The following is a 24,429-nucleotide window of genomic DNA, read 5'->3' on the forward strand; positions in this document are numbered from 1 at the left end:
ACAACGTACATCGTCATCATGATGAGCATGCGCACAAGGCTATCATATACAACCTACATCGCCATCACGATGAGCATGCGCACCAGGCTACCTACATCGTCATCATGATGAACATGCGCACCAGGCTATCATGTACAACCAACATCGTCATCATGATGAGCATGCGCACCAGGCTACATACATCGTCATCATGATGAACATGCGCACAAGGCTATCATATACGACATACATCGTCATCATGATGAACATGAGCACCAGGCTATCATATACGACACACATCGCCATCATGGTGAACATGCGTAACAGGCTATCATGTATAACATACATCGTCATCATGATGAACATGCGCACCAGGCTATCATATACAACATACATCGTCATCATGCTGAACATGCGCACATATTTATCGTTGTAAATATGCGCATCAAGCTATTGTATTCAGAAAACGTCGAAATAGTGATAAACTTGCGCGCTAGGATTTATCTAACTCATACCCATCATAATAATGAACATACACACCAGGCTATCATGCAAAAGCATTTATTTTTTACACTGAGGAATATGCACGCCAGGATATCATGTAAAACACACATCGCTATCATGGTGAACATGCACGTCTATCTTGTATATTTATTAACACATCGTCATAATGATCACATGCGCGCAAGGCTATCATGTATACCAATCGTGGGGAACATGCAGGCCAGGCTATCAAGTAAAACATACATTGCCATCATAGTAGCACGCGCGCCAAACTATCGTGTAAAACACATATAGCTGTTTTGAAAATATGTTCGTCATTTAATGCACACATCTTCATCATGATGAAAATGTGTTAAGGTCTATTACATTTAAAACACATCGTCATTATGATAAACATGCGGGCAATATTTTGATGAAAAAATCACTTCGTCATCATGCTAAACATACGCATCAGTCTTTCATGTAAAACATACATCGTTATTATACTAAACATATCATGTACTGAACACATCATCATCATGATAACATGCGCGCCAGGTTAGCATATACAACACACATTATCCTTACTTCATGATAACATGGCGCCAGGGCTTCCCGTACCGCACACATTGTCATCATGATAACATGGCGCCAGGGCTTTCCGTACCGCACACATTGTCATCATGACAACATGGCGTCAGGGCTTCCCGTACTGCACACATTGTCATCATGATAACATGGCGCCAGGTTATCCTGTATAACAAACATCGTCAGCATAATAACACGCACGCAAGGCTATCCTGAATAACACACATCGGCAGCATGATAACATATGCGCCAGGCAATCATGTACAACACTTATCGTTCTTATGATATCAAAATAATATGGCGACCGGCTATTCTGTACAACCCACATCGTCATCATAATAACATGGCGCCAGGCTATTCTGTACAACCCACATCGTCATCATAATAGCATGGCGTCAGGCTATTCTGTACAACACACATCGTCATCAACATAACATGGCGCCAGGCTATTCTGTACAACCCACATCGCCATCATTATAGCATGGCGCCATGCTATTCTGTACAACCCACATCGTCATCAACATAACATGGCGCCATGCTATTCTGTACAACCCACATCGTCATCATTATAGCATGGCGCCATGCTATTCTGTACAACCCACATCGTCATCATTATAACATGGCGCCATGCTATTCTGTACAACCCACATCGTCATCATGATAACATGGCGCCAGGCTATTCTGTACAACCCACATCGTCATCATGATAACATGGCGCCATGCTATTCTGTACAACCCACATCGTCATCATAATAACATGGCGCCATGCTATTCTGTACAACCCACATCGTCATCATAATAACATGGCGCCAGGCTATTGTATACAACACACATCGTCATCATGATAACATGGCGCCAGGCTATTCTGTACAACACACATCGTCATCATGATAACATGGCGCCAGGCTATTCTGTACAACACAAATCGTCATCATCATAACATGGCGCCATGCTATTCTGTACAACACAAATCGTCATCATAATAGCATGGCGCCATGCTATTCTATACAACGCACATCGTCATCATAATAACATGGCGCCATGCTATTCTGTACAACGCACATCGTCCTCATTATAGCATGGCGCCATGCTATTCTGTACAACCCACATCGTCATCATTATTGCATGGCGCAATGCCATTCTATACAACACACATCGTCATCATTATAGCATGGCGCCATGCTATTCTCTACAACACACATGGTCACATGGTCACCATGATAACATGGCGCCATGCTATTCTCTACAACACACATGGTCACATGGTCACCATGATAACATGGCGCCATGCTATTCTATACAACACACATGATCATTCTATACAACACACATGGTCATCATAATAACATGGCGCCATGCTATTCTATACAACACACATCGTCATCATGATAACATGGCGCCATGCTATTCTATACAACACACATCGTCATCATGATAACATGGCGCCAGGTTATTCTATACAACACACATCGTCATCAAGATAACATGGCGCCAGCCTATTCTATACAACACAAAACGTCATCATTATAACATGGCGCCAGGCTTTTCTATACAACACACATCGTCATCATTATCACATGGCGCCATGCCATTCTATACAACACACATCGTCATCATTATAACATGGCGCCAGGCTATTCTATACAACACACATTGTCATCATGATAACATGGCGCCAGGCTATTCTCTACAACACACATGGTCACCATGATAACATGGCGCCATGCTATTCTCTACAACACACATGGTTACCATGATAACATGGCGCCATGCTATTCTCTACAACACACATGGTCACCATGATAACATGGCGCCAGGCTATTTTCTACAACACACATGGTCACCATGATAACATGGCGCCAGGCTATTCTATACAACACACATTGTCACCATGATAGCATGGCGCCAGGCTATTCTCTACAACACACATGGTCACCATGATAACATGGCGCCATGCTATTCTCTACAACACACATGGTCACATGGTCACCATGATAACATGGCGCCATGCTATTCTCTACAACACACATGATCATTCTATACAACACACATGGTCATCATAATAACATGGCGCCATGCTATTCTATAAAACACACATTGTCATCATAATAGCATGGCGCCATGCTATTCTATACAACACACATTGTCATCATGATAACATGGCGCCATGCTATTCTATAAAACACACATCGTCATCATTATAACATGGCGCCAGGCTATTCTATACAACAAACATCGTCATCATGATAACATGGCGCCATGCTATTCTATACAACACACATTGTCATCATGATAACATGGCGCCATGCTATTCTATACAACACACATCGTCATCATGATAACATGGCGCCATGCTATTCTATACAACACACATCGTCATCATGATAACAAGGCGCCTGCTATTCTCTACGACACAAATCGTCATCATGATAACATGGCGCCATGCTATTCTCTACAACATCATCATGATAACATGGCGCCTGGCTTTTCTTTAAAACACATATCGTCATCATGATAACATGGCGCCATGCTATTCAATACAACACACATTGTCATCATGATAACATGGCGTCATGCTATTCTATACAACACACATCGTCATCATGATAACATGGCGCCATGCTATTCTATACAACACACATCGTCATCATGATAACATGGCGCCATGCTATTCTATACAACACACATCGTCATCATGATAACATGGCGCCAGGCTATTCTATACAACACACATCGTCATCATGATAACATGGCGCCATGCTATGCTATACAACACACATCGTCATCATAATAACATGGCGCCATGCTATTCTGTACAACACACATCGTCATCATGATAACATGGCGCCATGCTATTCTATACAACACACATCGTCATCATGATAACATGGCGCCATGCTATTCTATACAACACACATTGTCATCATGATAACATGGCGCCATGCTATTCTATACAACACACATGATCATTCTATACAACACACATTGTCATCATGATAACATGGCGCCATGCTATTCTCTACAACACAAATCGTCATCATAATAACATGGCGCCATGCTATTCTATACAACACACATGATCATTCTATACAACACACATTGTCATCATGATAACATGGCGCCATGCTATTCTCTACAACACACATGATCATTCTATACAACACACATTGTCATCATGATAACATGGCGCCATGCTATTCTCTACAACACACATGATCATTCTATACAACACACATTGTCACCATGATAACATGGCGCCATGCTATTCTCTACAACACACATGATCATTCTATACAACACACACGGTCATCATGATAACATGGCACCAGGCTATTCTATAAAACACACAGTGTCATCATAATAGCATGGCGCCATGCTATTCTCTGCAACACACATTGTCATCATGATAAGATGGCGCCAGGCTATTCTTTAAAACACACATTGTCATCATAATAGCATGGCGCCAGGCTAGTCTATAAAACACACATCGTCATCATTATAACATGGCGCCATGCTATTCTATACAACATACATCGTCATCATTATTACATGGCGCCATGCTATTCTATACAACACACATCGTCATCATGATAACATGGCGCCATGCTATTCTATACAACACACATCGTCATCATTATAGCATGGCGCCACGCTATTCTATAAAACACACATTGTCATCATGATAACATGGTGCCATGCTATTCTATAAAACACACATTGGCATCATCATAACATGGCGCCATGCTATTCTATACAACACATACTGTCATTATGATAACATGGCGCCATGCTATTCTATACAGCACACATGGTCACCATGATAACATGGCGCCATGCTATTCTCTACAACACACATTGTCATCATGATAACCTGGCGCCATGCTATTCTATAAAACACACATTGTCATCATATTAACATGGCGCCAGCATTTTTTCTACCACACACATTGTATTCATGATTTAGATTTAGGTTATTGACCTAAGACACGCCGATCTGCACCTTGCACGTCAAATACCGTTTAACCATTGTAACATACAGTCAAACGTATTAAAAAATCCGTCCGAGTATGACACATGCGCATCCTGGATACGCTAAAATAGAAGTTTTACTACTTTTTGCTAATTAACTTAGCATTTCATATCTCTAAAGCATTAAATGATCGTGGTTCTTAATCCAACCTAATCCATCAAGTGAATTTCAAATCAAGTGCGACTAAATTAGCCTGTGGATCGAATTCACACATCAAAAAATCGACTGCAGCCATCAGCGAATGACGTATTCTTTGACGTATCACCACGAATAACTGCTAACGAAATGGGCTCATATCCCGCAAAATATCCATAGGATAAACCGCTTGCATTGGTTTCATTTCAACCTATTATTTAAGTCGTAGCTTTAAATTACGCTTAAAAACAAAACGGCGACAAGTCGAAAGTGATTGTCCGAACCCGCTGCTTGGGCGGTACAAACAGACAGCCTCTTGTGTACAAAATGGCATTGCAATCGTGTTTTGTAGAAATGTAGAAATGATCGATAAATAGGATTTGCTTAGTTCATCTCCAACATGTTGTAGTCATGCAAGACCAAGGGGCGGATAGGCGGACGTACAAACGGTCAAATTGACTTATATAATCGATCATGGTTACATGTTTACTTTTACTAGCACTACCACTACTAGTGCTACTGCCACTACTACTACTACTACTACTACTACTACTACTACTACTACTACTACTACTACTACTACTACTACTACTACTACTACTACTACTACTACTACTACTACTACTCATATTTAAAAAAAATATATATAATAATAATAATGCAGATGCATCTCCATTTATCTTTTGGCATATTAATGATATCTTAATTCAATTTCTGCTTCCAGCTCAAAAAAACGTCGGCTGCAAGGCCGTCCTTTGTGAGTGTGACAGGATGGCTGCCGAATGCATAGCGGATAATAACAGGCATTACAACAAACAACTGAAGAAACCGATAATACATAATGTCTTCAATCTGTTTGGAATATAAAACAGTTTTCATTAATAAAGTAAAAATGTTATTGTCCTTGCTAAAAATATCCCTTCCAACCCCTTATTGGCCACCATCATGGGGAAACTCGCTAACTGTACTAACTTACACACTTCGATACTCTTATTCCATGCTTTTCGCCGCGTACTCAATAACGGACTATATGTTTACCAGGTGTCGTATGAAGCAACACCACCTTCAACCTCATTAAGATCACCGGTCGAAGAAACCCCCCTTAGAGGAATAAAAAAATCGCAAACATTGCCAGGAATTTGTCTAGAGTTAAAGCATTGGAGAAGCATTGGAGAACAACCCATCAGGCGTCGTACGTCCAAAAAACATCTTCCTGGCTGATACAGGTCAGCACCCACTTGCTTGTGTTTTTCTCTAGGGTGAAGTAGGAGAAGATAAAGTAGGTTATGTTATAATTCCAGTCGTACGGGGCAATGCCCATTCATACCATAGAGGTAAACAGTTTCGGAAAAATTGATTACTTATTCGATTAAAACACTCGCATACTTTACCATAAATGCACGGTGCAAACATATTTCAGCCGGCTGACAATGGTTCTTATTAGAGTTAAGTTATCAGGATACCATTCGTCTTCCTGGCTTTGATAAGTACTCACTTGAGTGCAGTATGCAACGGTCCGACTACCGCATGCCCTGTCATCAACATATAGACCCCCTGCCCCCACCCCTTCATAAAAGACCAGCAGTCTTGGCCTCCAAACCGGTACCAAATCAGAAATACGGCAGAATTTCTGCTTGCAGATAGTCTTTACCAGGTGTGATTTCTGTCCAACGCCCTCACACCTCGTACAGGTCACCGCCCTGTAGTAAACTTGAATATGAATGACGACGATGATGACGGAAATACAATACAAGCAATGAGACGACGACGACGACGACGACGACGACGATGATGATGATGATGATGATGATGTTGATTAAACTAAAAATCATAAATGCCGTATTAAATACAATTATTCATTACTTTTTTCTGGCATTCTGGGAATAAGAAAATATGCCATAAAATGCAAAGCCGTATTTTTTTTTAAAATTAAGAATAAAAAACTTAAAAACTGAAATTCAATGTCAAGACATACTGCGTTATCTCAATCTTCCAGTGCATGCAAAGAACACTCATGAAACCGTATATCATGGTCTAGATTAATCAAAGATATAAACGTCCTCTCGGGAAATTGTTTTTGGAAACAAATACACGGGAAATCTGTCACAATATCAGAGGAGTGTTCATCAACCACAGCATAAGGACAGACATATTGCATTTCTTAACACTAGGGTAGCACCAGTCGCTTGATTTCAAATTTGTACATGTTATTTCTTATATTATTGATAAAGTTTCCAATTCAGTAACAAAACAGCTGATTAATGGTGAGGACAACATTGAAACGTCAGTATCTGATTTGCCTTAATCTGTTCTATGAAGAAACAACGACGATCCATTTGCATGTACCGCTCGGCAATTTTTAACTTCACTGGACAAAGGCCACGGCTGTTGACCGATACCATTGTAAACAACGTTTAGAATATTCGCCGTTCTTAATCACTGACATTTAATGCCGAAATCGAAATGGTAAGTTGCACTCTCTAAAATTGACAGTTATGACATTTTTTTATCTCAAAATCTACTCATTTTGAATTCAGTCATAGAAGATAACTTACAATAGAACAGATCTCAAATGTTTGGGAAACCGCCGAAAACATTATTTTCTTAAAGCGTTCGTAACACTTATGCCATAATTTCAATTTTAAAACTTAAATATAAAAACTGATATCTGCTCTATTTTCAGCAAGCTTATATAACTGGTTTTCAAACATTTACGCAAAAATTGGTTCATTCGAGGACACGAATTAAAAAAAAGTTGTCTAATCAATCAATTTGTGCGAGTGCAGGTTTAAATGGCTTATTTGAAGTGTTCGAATGTTCATTCTCTTTGAGCGCTCAGGAGCAACTTTTCCCAAGAAACGCTTTATGGATAATTAGGATTGCTCTTGATCTCTATACGATCGCGCACGATATATACGAGAAAACCGCTGTCGTCATAAATAAACCCCGCCGCCATAAAACCCGTGCAATATGACGTTAAAAATGTGTCTTTGACTTTATTTATTAAGGTGTTCCCTAGATTCAAGCTGATTTTTTTTAAACACCAAGTACAAAACTGTGAATCACTCATTTTTTTGAATTTTGTCCTCCTGAGTTCAGCTAGGCCAGGATGATAATGGGTTCTAAACAAGAAACATCGATAAATAAACAACAAAATAAAACTGTCATCGTAAAAAAGGTTTTCGGAGAACATGGCTTCTGTCATTTTCTATGGTTGTTTATTTCATTCCCTGATGGAATCGTGTTATATTTATACACTGTATCTCCTACTTTCTAACTTTTCTGCACCCCGTAAGTGCTCGTAAAATACTTCATCTCCATTGCTAGACTATTACATACCTTTGATAGGTCTATCAAAGACTGTTTCAGAATTCTGGCAATGGGAATGGTATCAAAATGTCGTTGTTTTGGAGAGGTACAAGGGTTCTGCTTTCCTAGTGTTTATGACAAGGATAGAGATCATATCACTAATTAACATATTCACCTTTCTTTAAGGATGCACTCTTACTCCTAAATAAGATTTAACACGTTTAATAAAAGTGCTTGATAATGCCAAAAAGGATGAACAAATGTCGAAAACAATGCTGCTGAAATATACCGAGTTAAATTTAAAAGAAATGTACAGAAAACACGGTATTGCTACCTAATTATGCGAGGATAGTAGATCGCAGAAAATATTTTAGCATTCACCAATTATTTAATATTTTTGCGTTATCAGCTATTAAAACACGGTAATAAAATTGTAAACAGATATTAATAAATTTCATAAATGCATTATTTAGTTATAAGTTGAGGGTTCATCACTTAAAATTTATGTTTGTTTTACATGAAATGATTTTGAATAAGAGTGTAACTTTAAGGAAGTAAAATCAAGAAATTAAAACTAATTGGGAAAAGCACTTTAACATGCCAGTTCTTGAAAGGGAATCAGTTACGTTTCAGTGTTACGTGCTACAAAAGGTGTTGGCTTCAGACGTGATTCTTGTCAATATTGCATCCATTAATTTAAACGTATTAACTGTACAAATAAGCTATATATTTCATCTTGTTATAGGCGACGATGTTAAATGTTGATACCTGGTGACCCCATGTATTTTTTGTGTCCTTTGAAAGGTTACTGCTCGCTTATTACTAATACAGTCGAACCCCGATAACTCGAAATCCCTTGGCTCGACATCCTTGTTGGCTCGAACTTAATGTAAAGGACCAATTTATTTATACTGTAGGTAAACAATCCCGCTTGGCTCGAATTTCCCGAGGCTTGAGGTATTTTCGCCATGTATGTAAAATAAATGACTGAAAATTGCTCACACGTTAAGTTATGACACTCTGTATTAATGTTCTTTATTTCAAATGAAATCGGATGCGAGCTTGCAAACTTGACAAACTTTCATCACCAAAAAAGCTCGTATGTAGTATTATTTTCGGTGTAATGTCTGTATTATTCTCTTCTAATAAATCCCTTATAAATGATCCCAAAATAAACAAGGGTGGACAGGCATCTAACATTGACATAGTTGTATTGTGGGTTGGACACCTTAAGCTGAACCCGCGGTAGACGTCAAACCAAAAGTATTTTTCTATGACATGCTAAGTTGACATGACCAAAGATTCCCATAACCAAAATTGATGTTGATGAACCAATCTCACCCGAATTACAGAAAGGCAGGCAGATATGTACCTTGTCAATGGCGAAAGACAAGACAAGACAAGACAAGACAAGACAAGACAAGACAACGGTCTATTGTGATATAGTCCTCTGGCCACTGACACAATAATATAAGTGATCATAATTAAAATACAGTTTGTGTGTGTTCACAAGAAGTTTGTATGTGTGCACAAGTCATATAACAGTCATACATATTACGTCAGTTTAAACAGAAAATACAAGCATGTACTCAAAGGAATGAGCGACTTCAATTTCCAAAAATAACAGACGTTTTATTGTCCTTTCAAACGTTTCCTAATAAAAACAACGTTTTGTTCTCCATAAAGTTTTAGTACCAGTTCTTTGTCAATTAATACATCAACGCTCATCTTTTATAAAATGGTCTTTAGTTGTCTTGATGCAATACCGCCTGTCGTTTTCGTCTTTACTGCTTTAAGTTCTCAATCTTATTATATTTCAATCGATCATTTATAAATGAATGCTTAAATAAATGCATAACCATTTCTATATTTTGCCTTCGGCCACACTCGTTGTAGGAAGTACAACTAATAAATTAATTACGTAATAGACGAATAAAAAACATAGAGCTTATATACATGTACTTTAATTTACACAACTAATTCATGTAGCTTGCCTTATTCGAGAACAAGTCGTTAAATACGATTTTCTACCTTTTTGTTTTTACCAAATACGGGATTCTTGAAATATTTATCATTGGTTATGTAAAATCACTCTGACACGACATATCGATATATATAATACTTATCATTTTATTATTTATATTTATTATCGGTTTTGCAGATGCTTGTTGTAATAAATATAAATACTATCTGATAATTTAATCACTTTGAAAACTTACAGCTTTCTATGACAGTGCTGTTCAGAAACTTCAGTCTAAGCTTATCAGTAAAACCTGATTCCAAATCAAACGCCATTTTTCTCAACAATAGGAATAAAGTTTCTTAGTAAGAAAAAATAGGTTAAGTTGCACAGTACAGTAAGCTATATAGAGTATAAAAGAGAACTAAAAATGGCGCCAACTTAGAAAACTCTAGTACCCTTTGTATCGATTAAGATCCAGATCATTTTAGATTAAAGGTATAAATAACTAATTTCAATAATGAAACAAATGCTTATCCTTGACTTTGCTAAATAAATCTGACACTTAAAATACCTATTTTAACTGTCGTTAATCTTACAATAACAACTTCAATTGTCGTTAAACTTAAAATACCAATTTCAATCGTTTTAAAACCGAACGTGCGTCTATGGTTTATTTCGGCAAAAATATGATGCCATTGAAACTGTTTTTGGCCAGCCTGTTTAGTAACCTACCACGAAATATAAATCAATTATCTTGAAGACTCATTAAATGATTTTTTTTTAGATGAACAATAATTTCGTACATATGGCTGTATATATTAAATCCAATTAATAAAGTTTATGTCTGAAAAAACCCCACAACAATTATGGTCAACTAATTAGGTGGATAAAATGTAACTTTATGCACGCTTAATTGAATTAATAAAGTAACACGAACACCCTGTTACACAAGCATTTAATATAGCAAAAAAAAAACGATTATTTTACAAATAGTTTATACATATATCAATTTAGATCTCACTTTAACGGCAACCTGTACAATCGGATGACAAACTTCATTCCAAACTAAAGTTATAGAGTAGAATCCATTTTTCTCTTACCTCAGATAAGAACATCCAATAATTTAACCATGCTAGAAATTCTTATCTTGCCCACGGTAAATGGTCCTTTTTAATGGTCGCCACATTGTAATTACCTCCCTTGTTAAAGACTGTCGTCTGTAGCACCATGGAAACCTTGTCTAGTGGTAATATTTAGAATGCTTATTAATTATTTATCGCTTCAAATGTCACTATAAAACCGTTTTCATGCACCTTTCAAGAAATAATGCTTCACTCTCCTCAGAACTATTTAAAGACCGATTTGACTGTTAACATAATCCGAATCACTGCGCGCATATCCATGACAGCCACGAATTTTAACATATCCATATTTATTTATTTTTACTAAGCACAACCGAGTTCCAGCAAAAAAATTCTCTTTTACTTAATTTTGTTTAATTGAGGTTGGAGAAAAAGCATCTACCATAGCCGCTCGTATAAAATAGGTTCATTCCGACCCTCTACGCTCGGGTCGGAATGAACCTATCTTACACTCTCGGCCATGGAAGATACTTATAATTTTGTTCTCTTTTAGCTGCAGTGACCTTGCCCTTTACCACGTTGATACCAACTACAATCCCAAGCTGCATTTTACTGTACGAGAAAAGCATCAATGTGATCTACCTTGACCGCTCGAGTAATAAGGGTTCATCCCAACCCTCGCGCAGTGTGTTCCTCGTTTCCGAAAAAAAAACCTACGCTCGGGTTGGGATTATCCTATCTTACACGCTCAGCCATGGAAGATACTTATATTCGTATATGGGTTATTGAATGAGTCACCTTTCCTCGTGTACTCACCTCAGTGCCCCACCCCCCGTGTACTCGCCTCAGTGCCCCACCCTCGGGTACTCACCTCAGAGCCCCACCCTCCGTGTACTCACCTCAGTGCCCAACCCTCCGTGTACACGAGGAAAGGTGACTCATTCAATAACCCATATACGAATATAAGTATCTTCCATGGCTGAGCGTGTAAGATAGGATAATCCCAACCCGAGCGTAGGTCTTTTTTTTCGGAAACGAGGAACACACTGCGCGAGGGTTGGGATGAACCCTTATTACACGAGCGGTCAAGGTAGATCACATTGATGCTTTTCTCGTACAGTAAAATGCAGCTTGGGATTGTAGTTGTTATCAACGTGGTAAAGGGCAAGGTCACTGCAGCTAAAAGAGAACAAAATTATAAGTATCTTCCATGGCCGAGAGTGTAAGATAGGTTCATTCCGACCCGAGCGTAGAGGGTCGGAATGAACCTATTTTATACGAGCGGCTATGGTAGATGCTTTTTCTCCAACCTCAATTAAACAAAATTAAGTAAAAGAGAATTTTTTTGCTGGAACTCGGTTGTGCTTAGTAAAAATAAATAAATATGGATATGTTAAAATTCGTGGCTGTCATGGATATGCGCGCAGTGATTCGGATTATGTTAACAGTCAAATCGGTCTTTAAATAGTTCTGAGGAGAGTGAAGCATTATTTCTTGAAAGGTGCATGAAAACGGTTTTATAGTGACATTTGAAGCGATAAATAATTAATAAGCATTCTAAATATTACCACTAGACAAGGTTTCCATGGTGCTACAGACGACAGTCTTTAACAAGGGAGGTAATTACAATGTGGCGACCATTAAAAAGGACCATTTACCGTGGGCAAGATAAGAATTTCTAGCATGGTTAAATTATTGGATGTTCTTATCTGAGGTAAGAGAAAAATGGATTCTACTCAATAACTTTAGTTTGGAATGAAGTTTGTCATCCGATTGTACAGGTTGCCGTTAAAGTGAGATCTAAATTGATATATTTATAAACTATTTGTAAAATAATCGTTTTTTTTTGCTATATTAAATGCTTGTGTAACAGGATGTTCGTGTTACTTTATTAATTCCTCCGTGTACTCGACTCAGTGCCCCACCCTCCGTGTACTCATCTCAGTGCCCCACCCTCCGTATACTCGCCTCAGTGCCCCACCCTCCGTGTACTCGACTCAGTGCCCCACCCTCCGTGTACTCGATTCAGTGCCCTACCCTCCGTGTACTCGACTCAGTGCTCCACCATCCGTGTACTCGCCTCAGTGATATTCAAGAATCACAAAGATTTAAAACATTGCAGTACTACGGTACAACATCGTTCCCATGATTCTTTATAAAATGGCCCCCTAGTCTAGATTTCCTGGGATTTCTTTAACAGTATGTGTATACCACGTTATAAACTGCGTCATAAATGCTACGTCGGAAGGCAATATTTTGCTTTTAATGAAGATTGTAAACAAATACAACTTCACTATTTCTTCACCATTTTAAATGAAATATAGCATTGTATATGCGGCTTACATAGCCCCGCCTACGGTCTTTTACCAGAGTCTGATACTTCGAGTGTCAAAACATCACCTCATCAAACTCCGGGAACAAAAAGAAGGCGGGGCTCTTTTAGCGGCATAGTCTGCCCTTTGTTTCATTTGAAATAGTGAAGAAAAAGAAAAATATATCTTTATTTTAAGTCTTAAATTTAAGCAAAATTTTGCCTCCCTATGTACATATTTCTCGTTATTTATCACGTGGTATACACACACTGTTTAAGTGAAACCAATTAAAGTATACTATTTCCTTTAGCCGTACAACGAAGTTTATCGCGATTATTAAAAAAAACTCTCAAAGTCTCAAAACATTTAAAGGATAACATCATACAATTTATACCCAAATAAAAATGTATTCTAAGTTAGATGCCTAGATAAGAAAAAATCATGATTGTTACAGAAATAGGGCCAGTAATTTCATTTATAACGTTTAAGCAAGAAATTTGGCGTAATATTAAAGATGCACTCTTACTCCCAGATAAGATTTACCACAATTGACATTATTGTTTTAATATTCCAAAAAGGATGAATAAATGTCGAAAACAATGGTTCTTATGAAGGATACCGAGTCTAATTTGAAAGAAATGAACATAAAACACGGTATTTCTACCTTATGAGACTAAAATAGACCACAGTAAATCTTTTAGCATTCATCAATCATTAAATATTTTTGCGCTTTTTGCTATTAAACACGAGGTTACAATCTTGTTATCAGTAAATAATATATTCCGTAAATGCATTATTTAGTAAGAAATTAAAGTTTATCAGTCAAAAGTGATGTTTGTTTTACATGTGTATGTATTGATTTTGAATAAGAGTGTTACTTTAAGTTGTGGCTAGTATTTATTATAAATAAAACCCTTCCTTAAAAATCTTACATTCGCGATTTGCATAGTTTTTTTTTATTTTACTGCAAAGCTCTCAGTTCACAGGATTATTTGAGGAAGATCCGCATTGCAACACTTAAGGATTTTAACGGTAATACATGAATTTCGTGTTCATTGGTTTTGTTACGTCAAAGAGAAGACTCAGTTTAGTTTATTACTTATTTTATAGCTCACTTGTATAGCAATTCAGTCAAGCATCTTATTTCAAAAGCATATTAGCTATGAGATAATATTAACTTCATTTTTTTTTTCAATCTTCTTTTCCAGGAACAAACAATAGGACATGATGAAAGTTTATAATGCGATGTGAGCTCCAGAAACAACACTTTAACGAAGGCACCGTTCAAAAACAATCTGACAGTTCAAGGTCAAACAGACATTTAGGTTACACACCACCATTGTTATTCCCTATATAATTCAATGTAAAATTATAATTTTTAGACAACATTTAAAGGCATTTAGAGCGAATGCAGGCTGTGATAACCACATATATTCTTAAAGTACAAGCTTTAAATTACATTTTAAGCCAATAAAAAGGGGGGGGGGGTCAAGTTATTCCTAAGAAAAATCACTCCACTTGAAAAACAAACTCTAAAAATTGCACCGTCCGCCATGACAGTTCTTCCAAAATGACCTTTCAACTATAGGGCAGAGGTTTATGCTTTAATCTCTACTCTAAATGATAAATCATGTAAGAATAGATACTTAAGGTATAAAAGTTTCAGGAATAATGAAATTATTGATTTACAGTGTATTGAGCATGTGAAAACATGTCTGTCAATCATAAGAACATTTTTTTTCTATTGAAAATTTTCCACACAATGGAATTACATATGACGTAATGGTGACGTCATTCCTGTAACGAAATACACACAGATGACACAGATATCAATACAATGAATACATACTGCATGAGTTAAATCCCTTCTAACATATTGCTTAAAGAATCTCTCTTATTCAAACTCAATACATACACATGTATAACAAATCTAGTTTTAAACTGATAAAACTTTATCTGCTAACTAAATAATGCATTTACTGAAAATATTAATTACTGATAATAAAATTGGTACCGTGTATTTAATCGCTGAAAACGCAAAAAAATACTAAATTATTGGTGAATACTAATAGATTTACTGCGATCCACTTTCATAGGGTAAAAATACCATGTTTTTCTGCACCTTTCTTTCAAATTAAACTTGGTATCCTTCATAAGAACCATTGTTTTTTATATTGATTCATACTTTTTAGTATATTAAAACAATTGTATTGGTTATAGTAAATCCTATTTTGGAGTAAGAGTGCATCTTTAATCTTGGACTTGATCGCTTTATTGAGATTCTTTTGGATACTTACGAAAACTTAAACAGTGTCTACTCTAGACGCATTTTCATGTGAGATTTCTTATTGTCACTGTAAGATTGGAGTGTTATCTTCATGTAAGCTGCATGTTTTTGTTGCAACTGTTCGATTAAGTTTTTTTTCTTGGCATGTGTTTAGCAGCTATCAATTTTCGCCAATATCGGAGTTGTTTTTTCTTTAGACTGTTGAAGTCTTTCGAGGTTTTCTGACATTTTTAAACTGTAGTGTGGTTCAATAAGGGTTTAAAATAACTAACTAGAACTTAACGTCACATCTTAATGATATTAACTACCTTCAGACTTCTTTGTTTCGTATTTTCCAAAACCATACGCTGACGAGACTGCTAATAGATCATTCGAAACAAAACATGTTACTGCAAGTTACATATGCTGAAGCTTGGAGCAATACTTTTAGAAATATTTCTGCGAGACAGAAGACAATGCTTCGGCAGACAGAATGTGAACATATCGCATCACGCCTATGAATTAAGATTCTTCACGATAAAGCCTCGTACTTTATGGCGATTGACGATCCCATTTGATGATGGTTATTTTCTAAGAAAATAAAGAAAAAGGTATAAAAGAAGAGATCAAAAGCAGAATAAGAGTGGAGACGTGTAGTTCATCTTTCATTATGTCGTCATTCAAGGCACAGAAGTGCTACAAAAAGACTAAACTGCCTTTGAACTTGGTGATTACTGATGGCATGATTTGCATATGGGACGTAAGTTTATCTCACTATATTGTCAGTTACTTTTTTATTTGGAAAATAAAATATGATCAAAAAGCTTAAATACCATGTATATTGGATAATATTGTGCATTTGGTCATCAAAACTACTCATTTTGTAATACAAGTGTAATTTAACTAAAATGGGATAAACTCTTCATCTTTTTATTGTATTCGTTCTTGCAAAACTCTTTTAAATAATAATAAAAAACAATATGTAGAGAAGGATATCTTATTGACCCTTGCAAAAACATTCCTTTTTAAAATTGCAATTTTCAGTTTTGACCTTCTCGATCCAATTTTATAATAAAAAAATATCACTAAGATGCTAAGACGACGGGTTGACTGAAAAAACCAGATATTGCATGTCACACTTACCGGTTCTTTTCGACCCCAAAATTTGCACAAGATGATCTAGTAATAGGTTAAATCAAAATATTAGAAATACTAGCCGCCTGTTACGACATTCGTATGCTTATTATTGTGTTTACTTGGTACATGTACCTGTACTACAATATGTGCAATGACTGTAGAAAGTAATCTGCGCACTGGGTATGTATGGTGTGTCAATAATGGACAGATCATTGCACATAATCATCTATTTTATGGGATCCTCATTTCTTGTCTGTGCGCATCCAGGAGCGTCGCTTCCTATTAGCCATGTATGCCGCGGCCTACAATTTACTTAGGATGGGGTAAGCGTATGTGGCAGGTAAGGGTGCAAAACAGTGTTCATTGTCAATGATGTGCGTAAACAGTTCAGGGGACTACCCAGTGCTTTAGAATGCAACTGTGGGTTCATTAGCACTGTTTATGAATAAGCATATGGGGTCGGGGCTGCGGGCTGTAGTAAGCGTGTGCAGCAAATTAGGGTTACAAAAACCGAAAAAAAGATGTATATACTTATTTAAATAATAACATTAAATTGTTGTATCAACTTGATATAAGATAATATGTAAGTTTATTAATGTTCTGGTAAGCATCGAAACGCCACAAAGCATACCCGTGGGCCTGCGCACACCACATCAGCCAAGCTGTGACCTGATATATTTTGTACATAACTGACTTCGTCCGATACGAACACAAAATAAAAATATGTGTAAAAACGAGGCTGTCCGTAAAGATGGTGGACATGATATGTACTTGTTAATATCAATAATATTATGTAATATGTATCTTTTTTTTGAAATAGTCACCTATTTCAGATCATTTTGGAAACAGGTTGTGTAGGTATGACCTTATCGTATTCTAGTAAACGTTGATAAGGAAACTAAAGGTATGGAACACGGAGCACTTTGAAAATATTTTGGGCAATAAAATACTTTAAAAACAGATTTCTGAATAAAAACTTCATATATGACATATTTTAAATACTTAGTAACCACAGTACCATCTTAAATATAATTGCACGTAATTGGAATATTATCATAGACATGATAAAAATATGGAATTGTGAAAGGCATGGGCGAAAACAACAATATTAAAAGCCTTGAAATATACGTTAAACACTGGGCCAAAACACTCGCCATGGGTAAGTTTTGGCTTCAAAGACAATAAGCGCAAATTTAAGACTTGTTATAATTTTATTACAATATCAGACTTGCATAAATCAACAACCCTTCAAAACAATTGGTAATCGCAACGAAACTGTCAAAACATCCTCAGGGACTCGCTGGGAAGCAACCAAAACTAATATTGGATTTTTTCTCTTCTTCTAAGAGGCAGACTAGCTTTTCTATTGGCACAGTCTATAACTATTTACTGGAGTTTCTATCTTCATTTTACAACTGTAAGCCACACTGCAAATTTACAATTAATTACCGAAAGGACCATGTGTAATATAAAACGTCATCTATGGACTTGATTTTTATTGTGTATATTAATTACATTTGACAAGGAGCGGCAACAGCTGGATACATTTTCGCGAAGGAAATACTACTTAATAAGGTTGATCATATATCTTCAATAAATTCAAATAGACCGTCCGTGTTTTACTTTACCTGTCATTCGCGTTAAAAAAAATGGATCTTAGAAATACATCGGTACGTGAAGTTTAAAGATAAGTGGATTAAACCAAATAACATGCAGTCTTATCAATTTGAAAGCCGTGCTATTTTTGGATTAATAAAGTTGAAAAAGAAGTCGGAGGAATTAAACTAGGATGTGACCATAATGTTATCATTGAAAAAAGGAAATGAAGAGCCATTTGGAAATCCTGGACAAACGTAGTATTGAATCTATTATTTCTCAAAATCTTGCGGATTAAACATGAGAGTAAAACATGTCGGATATCTCATTAGAAGGAATTACCAACTTTACATCAAAAGAACAAGAGTCCAGCAGTCCATTTCATATATCTGAGTACGTTCAGGTAATGATCATTGTGATGTACACAATCGTCATCTTGATTGCCATTGGTGGAAACAGTATTGTCTGCTATTTGGTTTACGCCTACAAAAGAATGCAGACCGTGCCTAACTATTTCATTGTCAATCTTGCCATCAGCGACATTATCATGGCCTTATTCTGCATTCCGTTCACATTCATCGCCAACCTGATTTTGAACTACTGGCCGTTTGGAGAAGCACTCTGTCCTGCAGTTTTATACATTCAAACCGTTGCAGTGTTTCTTAGCTCGTACACTCTAGTGGCAATGAGCATTGATAGATATATTGTGATTGTACACCCATTTAAACCCCGAATATCGGTGAGACAAACGGTGCTGACTATCCTCGCAATATGGCTAGTGTCATTAACAATCCCGTTGCCCACCTTTATCAAGTCAAGGGTCATATACCATTCCAACACCAGCGGCCAATGTCGGGAAGAATGGGGAAACAATACAGAACAGTACACATACGGTCTTTCTCTAATGATTCTACACTACTTTGCACCTCTTGTGCTTCTGCTGTTCTCATACTCAAGAATCGGATACACTATATGGAGGATGAACATTAACGGCACGGACAAGAATAAAAGAAAACTCCAGTTGGCAAAAGCAAAAAAGAAGGTGAGTTAACAATACCACGATGGTATTCAAGAACATTTTTAAGATGCGCCCATTTTCGAAGAAAACATAAGTGCGTGTTAAAAATATAAATCGCATTTTCTTAAAAAACATGATGTTGACGGAATATACGTTAATTAAACCTTCAATCTGTGCTTTTTTGTTGCTCAAAATGGCGTCATTATGTCCTTAATGTAAACGTCTATTGAAATTGAAAAATTGAAGGAGCACAATTTATGAAAATCAAAAAACTTAATGATACAATTCACCCGAATACAAATAAACCGATCTGAATGTTTTAATAATGCAAATTTTGTGCTCAGCATTTTTGTCAAGATAATGAAAATATTTATTTTAAAGTACAAATTTTCCTTTTCGAATTTGAACGCAACTGCTCCAATTCATTTGTGAATACTAAGAATCTCCATCGTGAATTTGTTCTTATTACTTTGAACGCATTTATCTTTTCAAAGGTCTAACATCTGATGATTTTACTTCACCATTCAGATTTTAAATCCGTCTAAAATTAAAAGTCTTTAAAGTTACCAAAATTGTTTATTGATTGATCAATATGTTTCCACTTATTGCTATAAACCAGAACAAATACTTCCAGATGCAACTAGCCAAAACCTGAAGAAAACTTATCATTTTTTATACAATTAGCTTCTGATGCTTGTATTTAGCCGACTGCATTTTAATACGTCTGAAAATTGATTTGAAGCTGAGGTTATTACTTTTACTTAACATGCCAACAAATCACATTTCGATTGTTGGTCTTAATTCGTGAATTACTTAATTAAATTGACATTACTACCTCCATTTCTGATGATGGGGATCGCGATCGTGAATTAACCTTTAAATTGCCTGTAAACTAAGTAAAAGCTTAAACGTGATTCCCTCAAGAGAATCTTTCATAGACTGGCACATCAATGCATTATCCATTAAATAAAACATTGAAACAAGTAAGGTAAAGGTGATAAACTTTACTGTTTTTTTTCGAAATACTGTAAAATTGCAAGAGATCACTGAAAGTGTCGATATCAATGTGAGCAGATCATGTGCATGCTTTGTTCTTTCATCCATATGAACACACTTCAAGAACGAATTTAAAAAAGACCTTTGAAAACTAGTGGGAATATCAAGCATAGGACATTTTATAAAATTACATTCACTACTCTTAACGGCATGAAATGCTTACATTCAGGTCAGAAAAAGAATGTTTTTGCGAGAGCTATTGTTTTGAAAATCTATGAGAGAGCCCCTCTGAATGCTAATGATATCATTTAATCGTATATATTTTATTCGTTGACGGTACTTCATTTTGAATTTAGTCAAACTCTGCTGTTTCAGACTGTCAGAAGCAATGTTTGCTGTCAATCAGAATGTGAAGAAAATTTAATACCAATAGCATGACTTTTTTTTTCTCTTTTCATGGCATTACTACAATGTCTCATTTCCCCCTTTCAGATGATTAAGATGATGGTCACAGTGGTCATTTTCTTCGCCTTATGCTGGCTCCCTTTTCACACAATTACATTGATTGGCGATATCAATCCGACAATTTACAACAACAGCATTGTGCCCATTATTTGGCTGTGCTTTCATTGGTTGTCTATGAGTAACAGTTGCTACAACCCAATGATTTACTTGTGGATGAGCCCGAAGTTTCGGACTGGGTTAAAAATGGCCCTGAGCAATTGCAATCTTCGAAGGAAATCGAAAACATCTTCAGATGATGAGATTTATGAAAAGATCCATATGGTTTTTCCGAGATTACGACTGGAAATTCAAATTGAGGATAATGTCAAGAACAATACAACATCGCCACGCGGACGTGTTTCATCTGCCAATGTAAAGTCGGATCAGCCAATGATACCAAGAAGCATTCATAGTGACACGTAACGTTCATAAATGTACATTTGTATACCATATAGTGAAGGCACATTATTATTTCACATTTTCTGTCGCATATATTAACATCTTCCATCCTTTTCACTTTCTATGAATGCTTATATGCATATATATCACTTTATAAATCGTAATATTATTGCGTTTTAACTTCTACACATATTTCAGTTTTTGATGTCACTTACAATTTATTTGTACAAATAATAACAACTGATGGTACGTGGAAATGAATAGGATTTATCAACTTCCTTGAGTTATGTTTGTGTATTTCACCAATGCATTGACACCATTGAGACAAACCAAAACCATCCAAGCTCAAATCCAAAATTCTTGTTGTTTACATTTTAGCGTAGATATGCTCTACTGGCCCCAATTTCTCGAAACTTCTTAAGTCCCTTCTAACAGGATTAAGCTAATCTCTCACTATTTTTGTTGTCCTATAAAATGTGTAATATTGACTTCTTCAAGATTTTTTGGAAATTATGTAGGAATAATCTGTATGATTATCAGAATAAACCATTTTTCACTTATCAAAATCCATTTTCAGTAAGTATTTTTGTTAACTGAAATAAGCGACTTAAGCCTGTTAAGCTTAAGAAGTTTCGATAAATTGGGGCCTGTTGATTTGGTAATGTCTGAATATAAAGATGAAGCGAAAAGACTCATGTCGATATAACTTCATAAATATGCATTTGTGAGGTTTATGCATGAAAGTACCAAAGCTTTCTATGTTTAAATGTCACTTTGTACCTTCTGGTAATTTATTCCATACATTTGCAAATATATCTCCTAACAAATGCATGAATTACCGTTTTACATTTTGAGAGGCCATTAAAGCTCTGGTAAAGTTGTAATGGTCACCGTCGTCAAATTTATAACGAAATGATTATCTTTGATATCATTTTTTGTTTTTGAATATTTCATCAATATTATTATCACCATAAAATATATCATCTTGAGATGTAAAACAAAGTATGAGCTACAGTTTACCAATGTGATAGAAAATGTAATTAAAAGTTAATAACCATTTATTTGATTATGATTATTACGACCATAATGGGAGCGTTGTGTACATGTGGAAAGAGTTTTTGCACTTAACTTCAGCAACAAGCTGTGTGAAACGAGCGTTGGTTCTGATAGGATAATCACGGTTTTATTGCGTAGTACGAAAATCGTTCTTAAAAATACACGACAGTACAACGCCTCCACTACCATTAAATATGAGAAGCCTCTTGCTGGTTCTTACTACAATACTTTATAAAAACAGGAAAACATCCAGTATTATGTTCTGCAATTGAGATCTTTCTCAAAATATTTTTTTTTTCTATTCTTTTGTTACAGTTCTTCAAGAGTGAAGTTCTTTTGAAAATTCTACAAACATTATTAATTGCAGTCAATTACATCTCAAAGCAAAAGGAATTATTTATTTGACAGGCAATGGAACAGTAAAGAGCCGACTGCCATTGAGCTTACAATAATGTAAACAATAATGCCAAACATAACGCACTAAAAGTTAAGAGTTATTAAGAACGAATGCAGTTATTTTCTTGTTTGCTTCTGTTTCTATACTTTCGTCGCGAAAAAAATCATTGATAGTTATAATTTATTGTCATAACCTGCATGTCTTTGTCGAATGATATCATTGAACTAAAACAATGCGAGCTGTGAGCTAATTTAATATGAGTACAACTTGAAGCATGTTTTCCAAAAACAAAATTTAAGTAAAACACTAAGAAAGATTTATCAACATATATTGACACGACACCTATTTCTAAATTTCGAATCGAATTATTGAAAAAAAAATCATACCGTAACGTAATTTGTTAAGGATTTTGTAAGTAATGTTTGACGATAGAAAGATATCTGACTTATCCAACATAAAGTAATATCTATCTAATAAAACAGCTTTAATTCACTCGATTTAAGTCTAGGTCAAGATTTTGTACAACAAAGTAAAGATGCTTAAAATTGCTATGGGTATTTTGTAATTCAATTGCATATACTTATTTATGCGTCTTTTGGACTTAATCAGTTAATCATTTTAGGGAGGGCACGTCGCTTACCTAATTTTGAAGTTTAAACAGTGATTTCTAAATCAGTTAAACTGGTTAGAAACAAACAGAAGCCCTGTGTTTAATTTTGTTAAAATATTTAAATTCTTATAATTATATTTTGCTCAAACAATTTTATCCTGAAACCAGTTCTACAGAAAAAGCGTAAAAGCATGCACATAATTATAAGAACACGATCTTGATATGAAGCCAGACTGCTGCAATGATAAAAGCCGATGCAGAAATCAGATTATAATCTCTATGTTGCTCTTACTGAACTCAGCACTTCAAAACTCATGGTAAAAACATGACGGACAAACATCAAATGCATTCGAAATCAACATACTGCCTCTCAATTACTAAATAAAGCGGTTCTCCGTCTCAGTGCAATGGTTCTGGTATTTTAATCGAATTGTTTTGCTCACGGCTTTGCATATGTATTACTTTATATACAATTTTACCAATTTAGATACAATACCATGCCGCTTTTTCAATTCAAGGTAACTGAGAGTCGGCTTAAGTCTTAAAAGGGTTTCAGAAACAGAACTATT

The 24,429-nt window shown here is 35.9% G+C and overlaps 2 protein-coding genes across 2 annotated transcripts in view; both read left to right on the forward strand.

Moving 5' to 3' along the window:
- LOC128213595 (group IIF secretory phospholipase A2-like) overlaps window positions 1–13,718 on the forward strand; it is a 34,326-nt gene extending 20,608 nt beyond the window's left edge. The window contains exons 5-7 of the mRNA XM_052919488.1: window positions 5,940–6,069; window positions 12,391–12,502; window positions 13,443–13,718. Of these exons, the coding sequence (XP_052775448.1) occupies window positions 5,940–6,069; window positions 12,391–12,502; window positions 13,443–13,718 (518 nt within the window). The remainder of the gene's footprint in view (window positions 1–5,939; window positions 6,070–12,390; window positions 12,503–13,442) is intronic.
- A 4,860-nt stretch (window positions 13,719–18,578) lies between these two features.
- Window positions 18,579–22,838, forward strand: LOC128217302 (RYamide receptor-like). Its single transcript, XM_052924355.1, has 2 exons — window positions 18,579–19,922; window positions 21,387–22,838. Exons 1-2 carry the CDS (start codon window positions 19,194–19,196, stop codon window positions 21,819–21,821), a joined length of 1,164 nt encoding a protein of 387 aa, XP_052780315.1. The 5' UTR covers window positions 18,579–19,193; the 3' UTR covers window positions 21,822–22,838.
- The last annotated feature ends 1,591 nt before the right edge of the window (window positions 22,839–24,429 follow it).

The sequence above is a fragment of the Mya arenaria genome, chromosome 2 (genome assembly GCF_026914265.1).
Source record: "Mya arenaria isolate MELC-2E11 chromosome 2, ASM2691426v1".
Classification (NCBI taxonomy): domain Eukaryota; kingdom Metazoa; phylum Mollusca; class Bivalvia; order Myida; family Myidae; genus Mya; species Mya arenaria.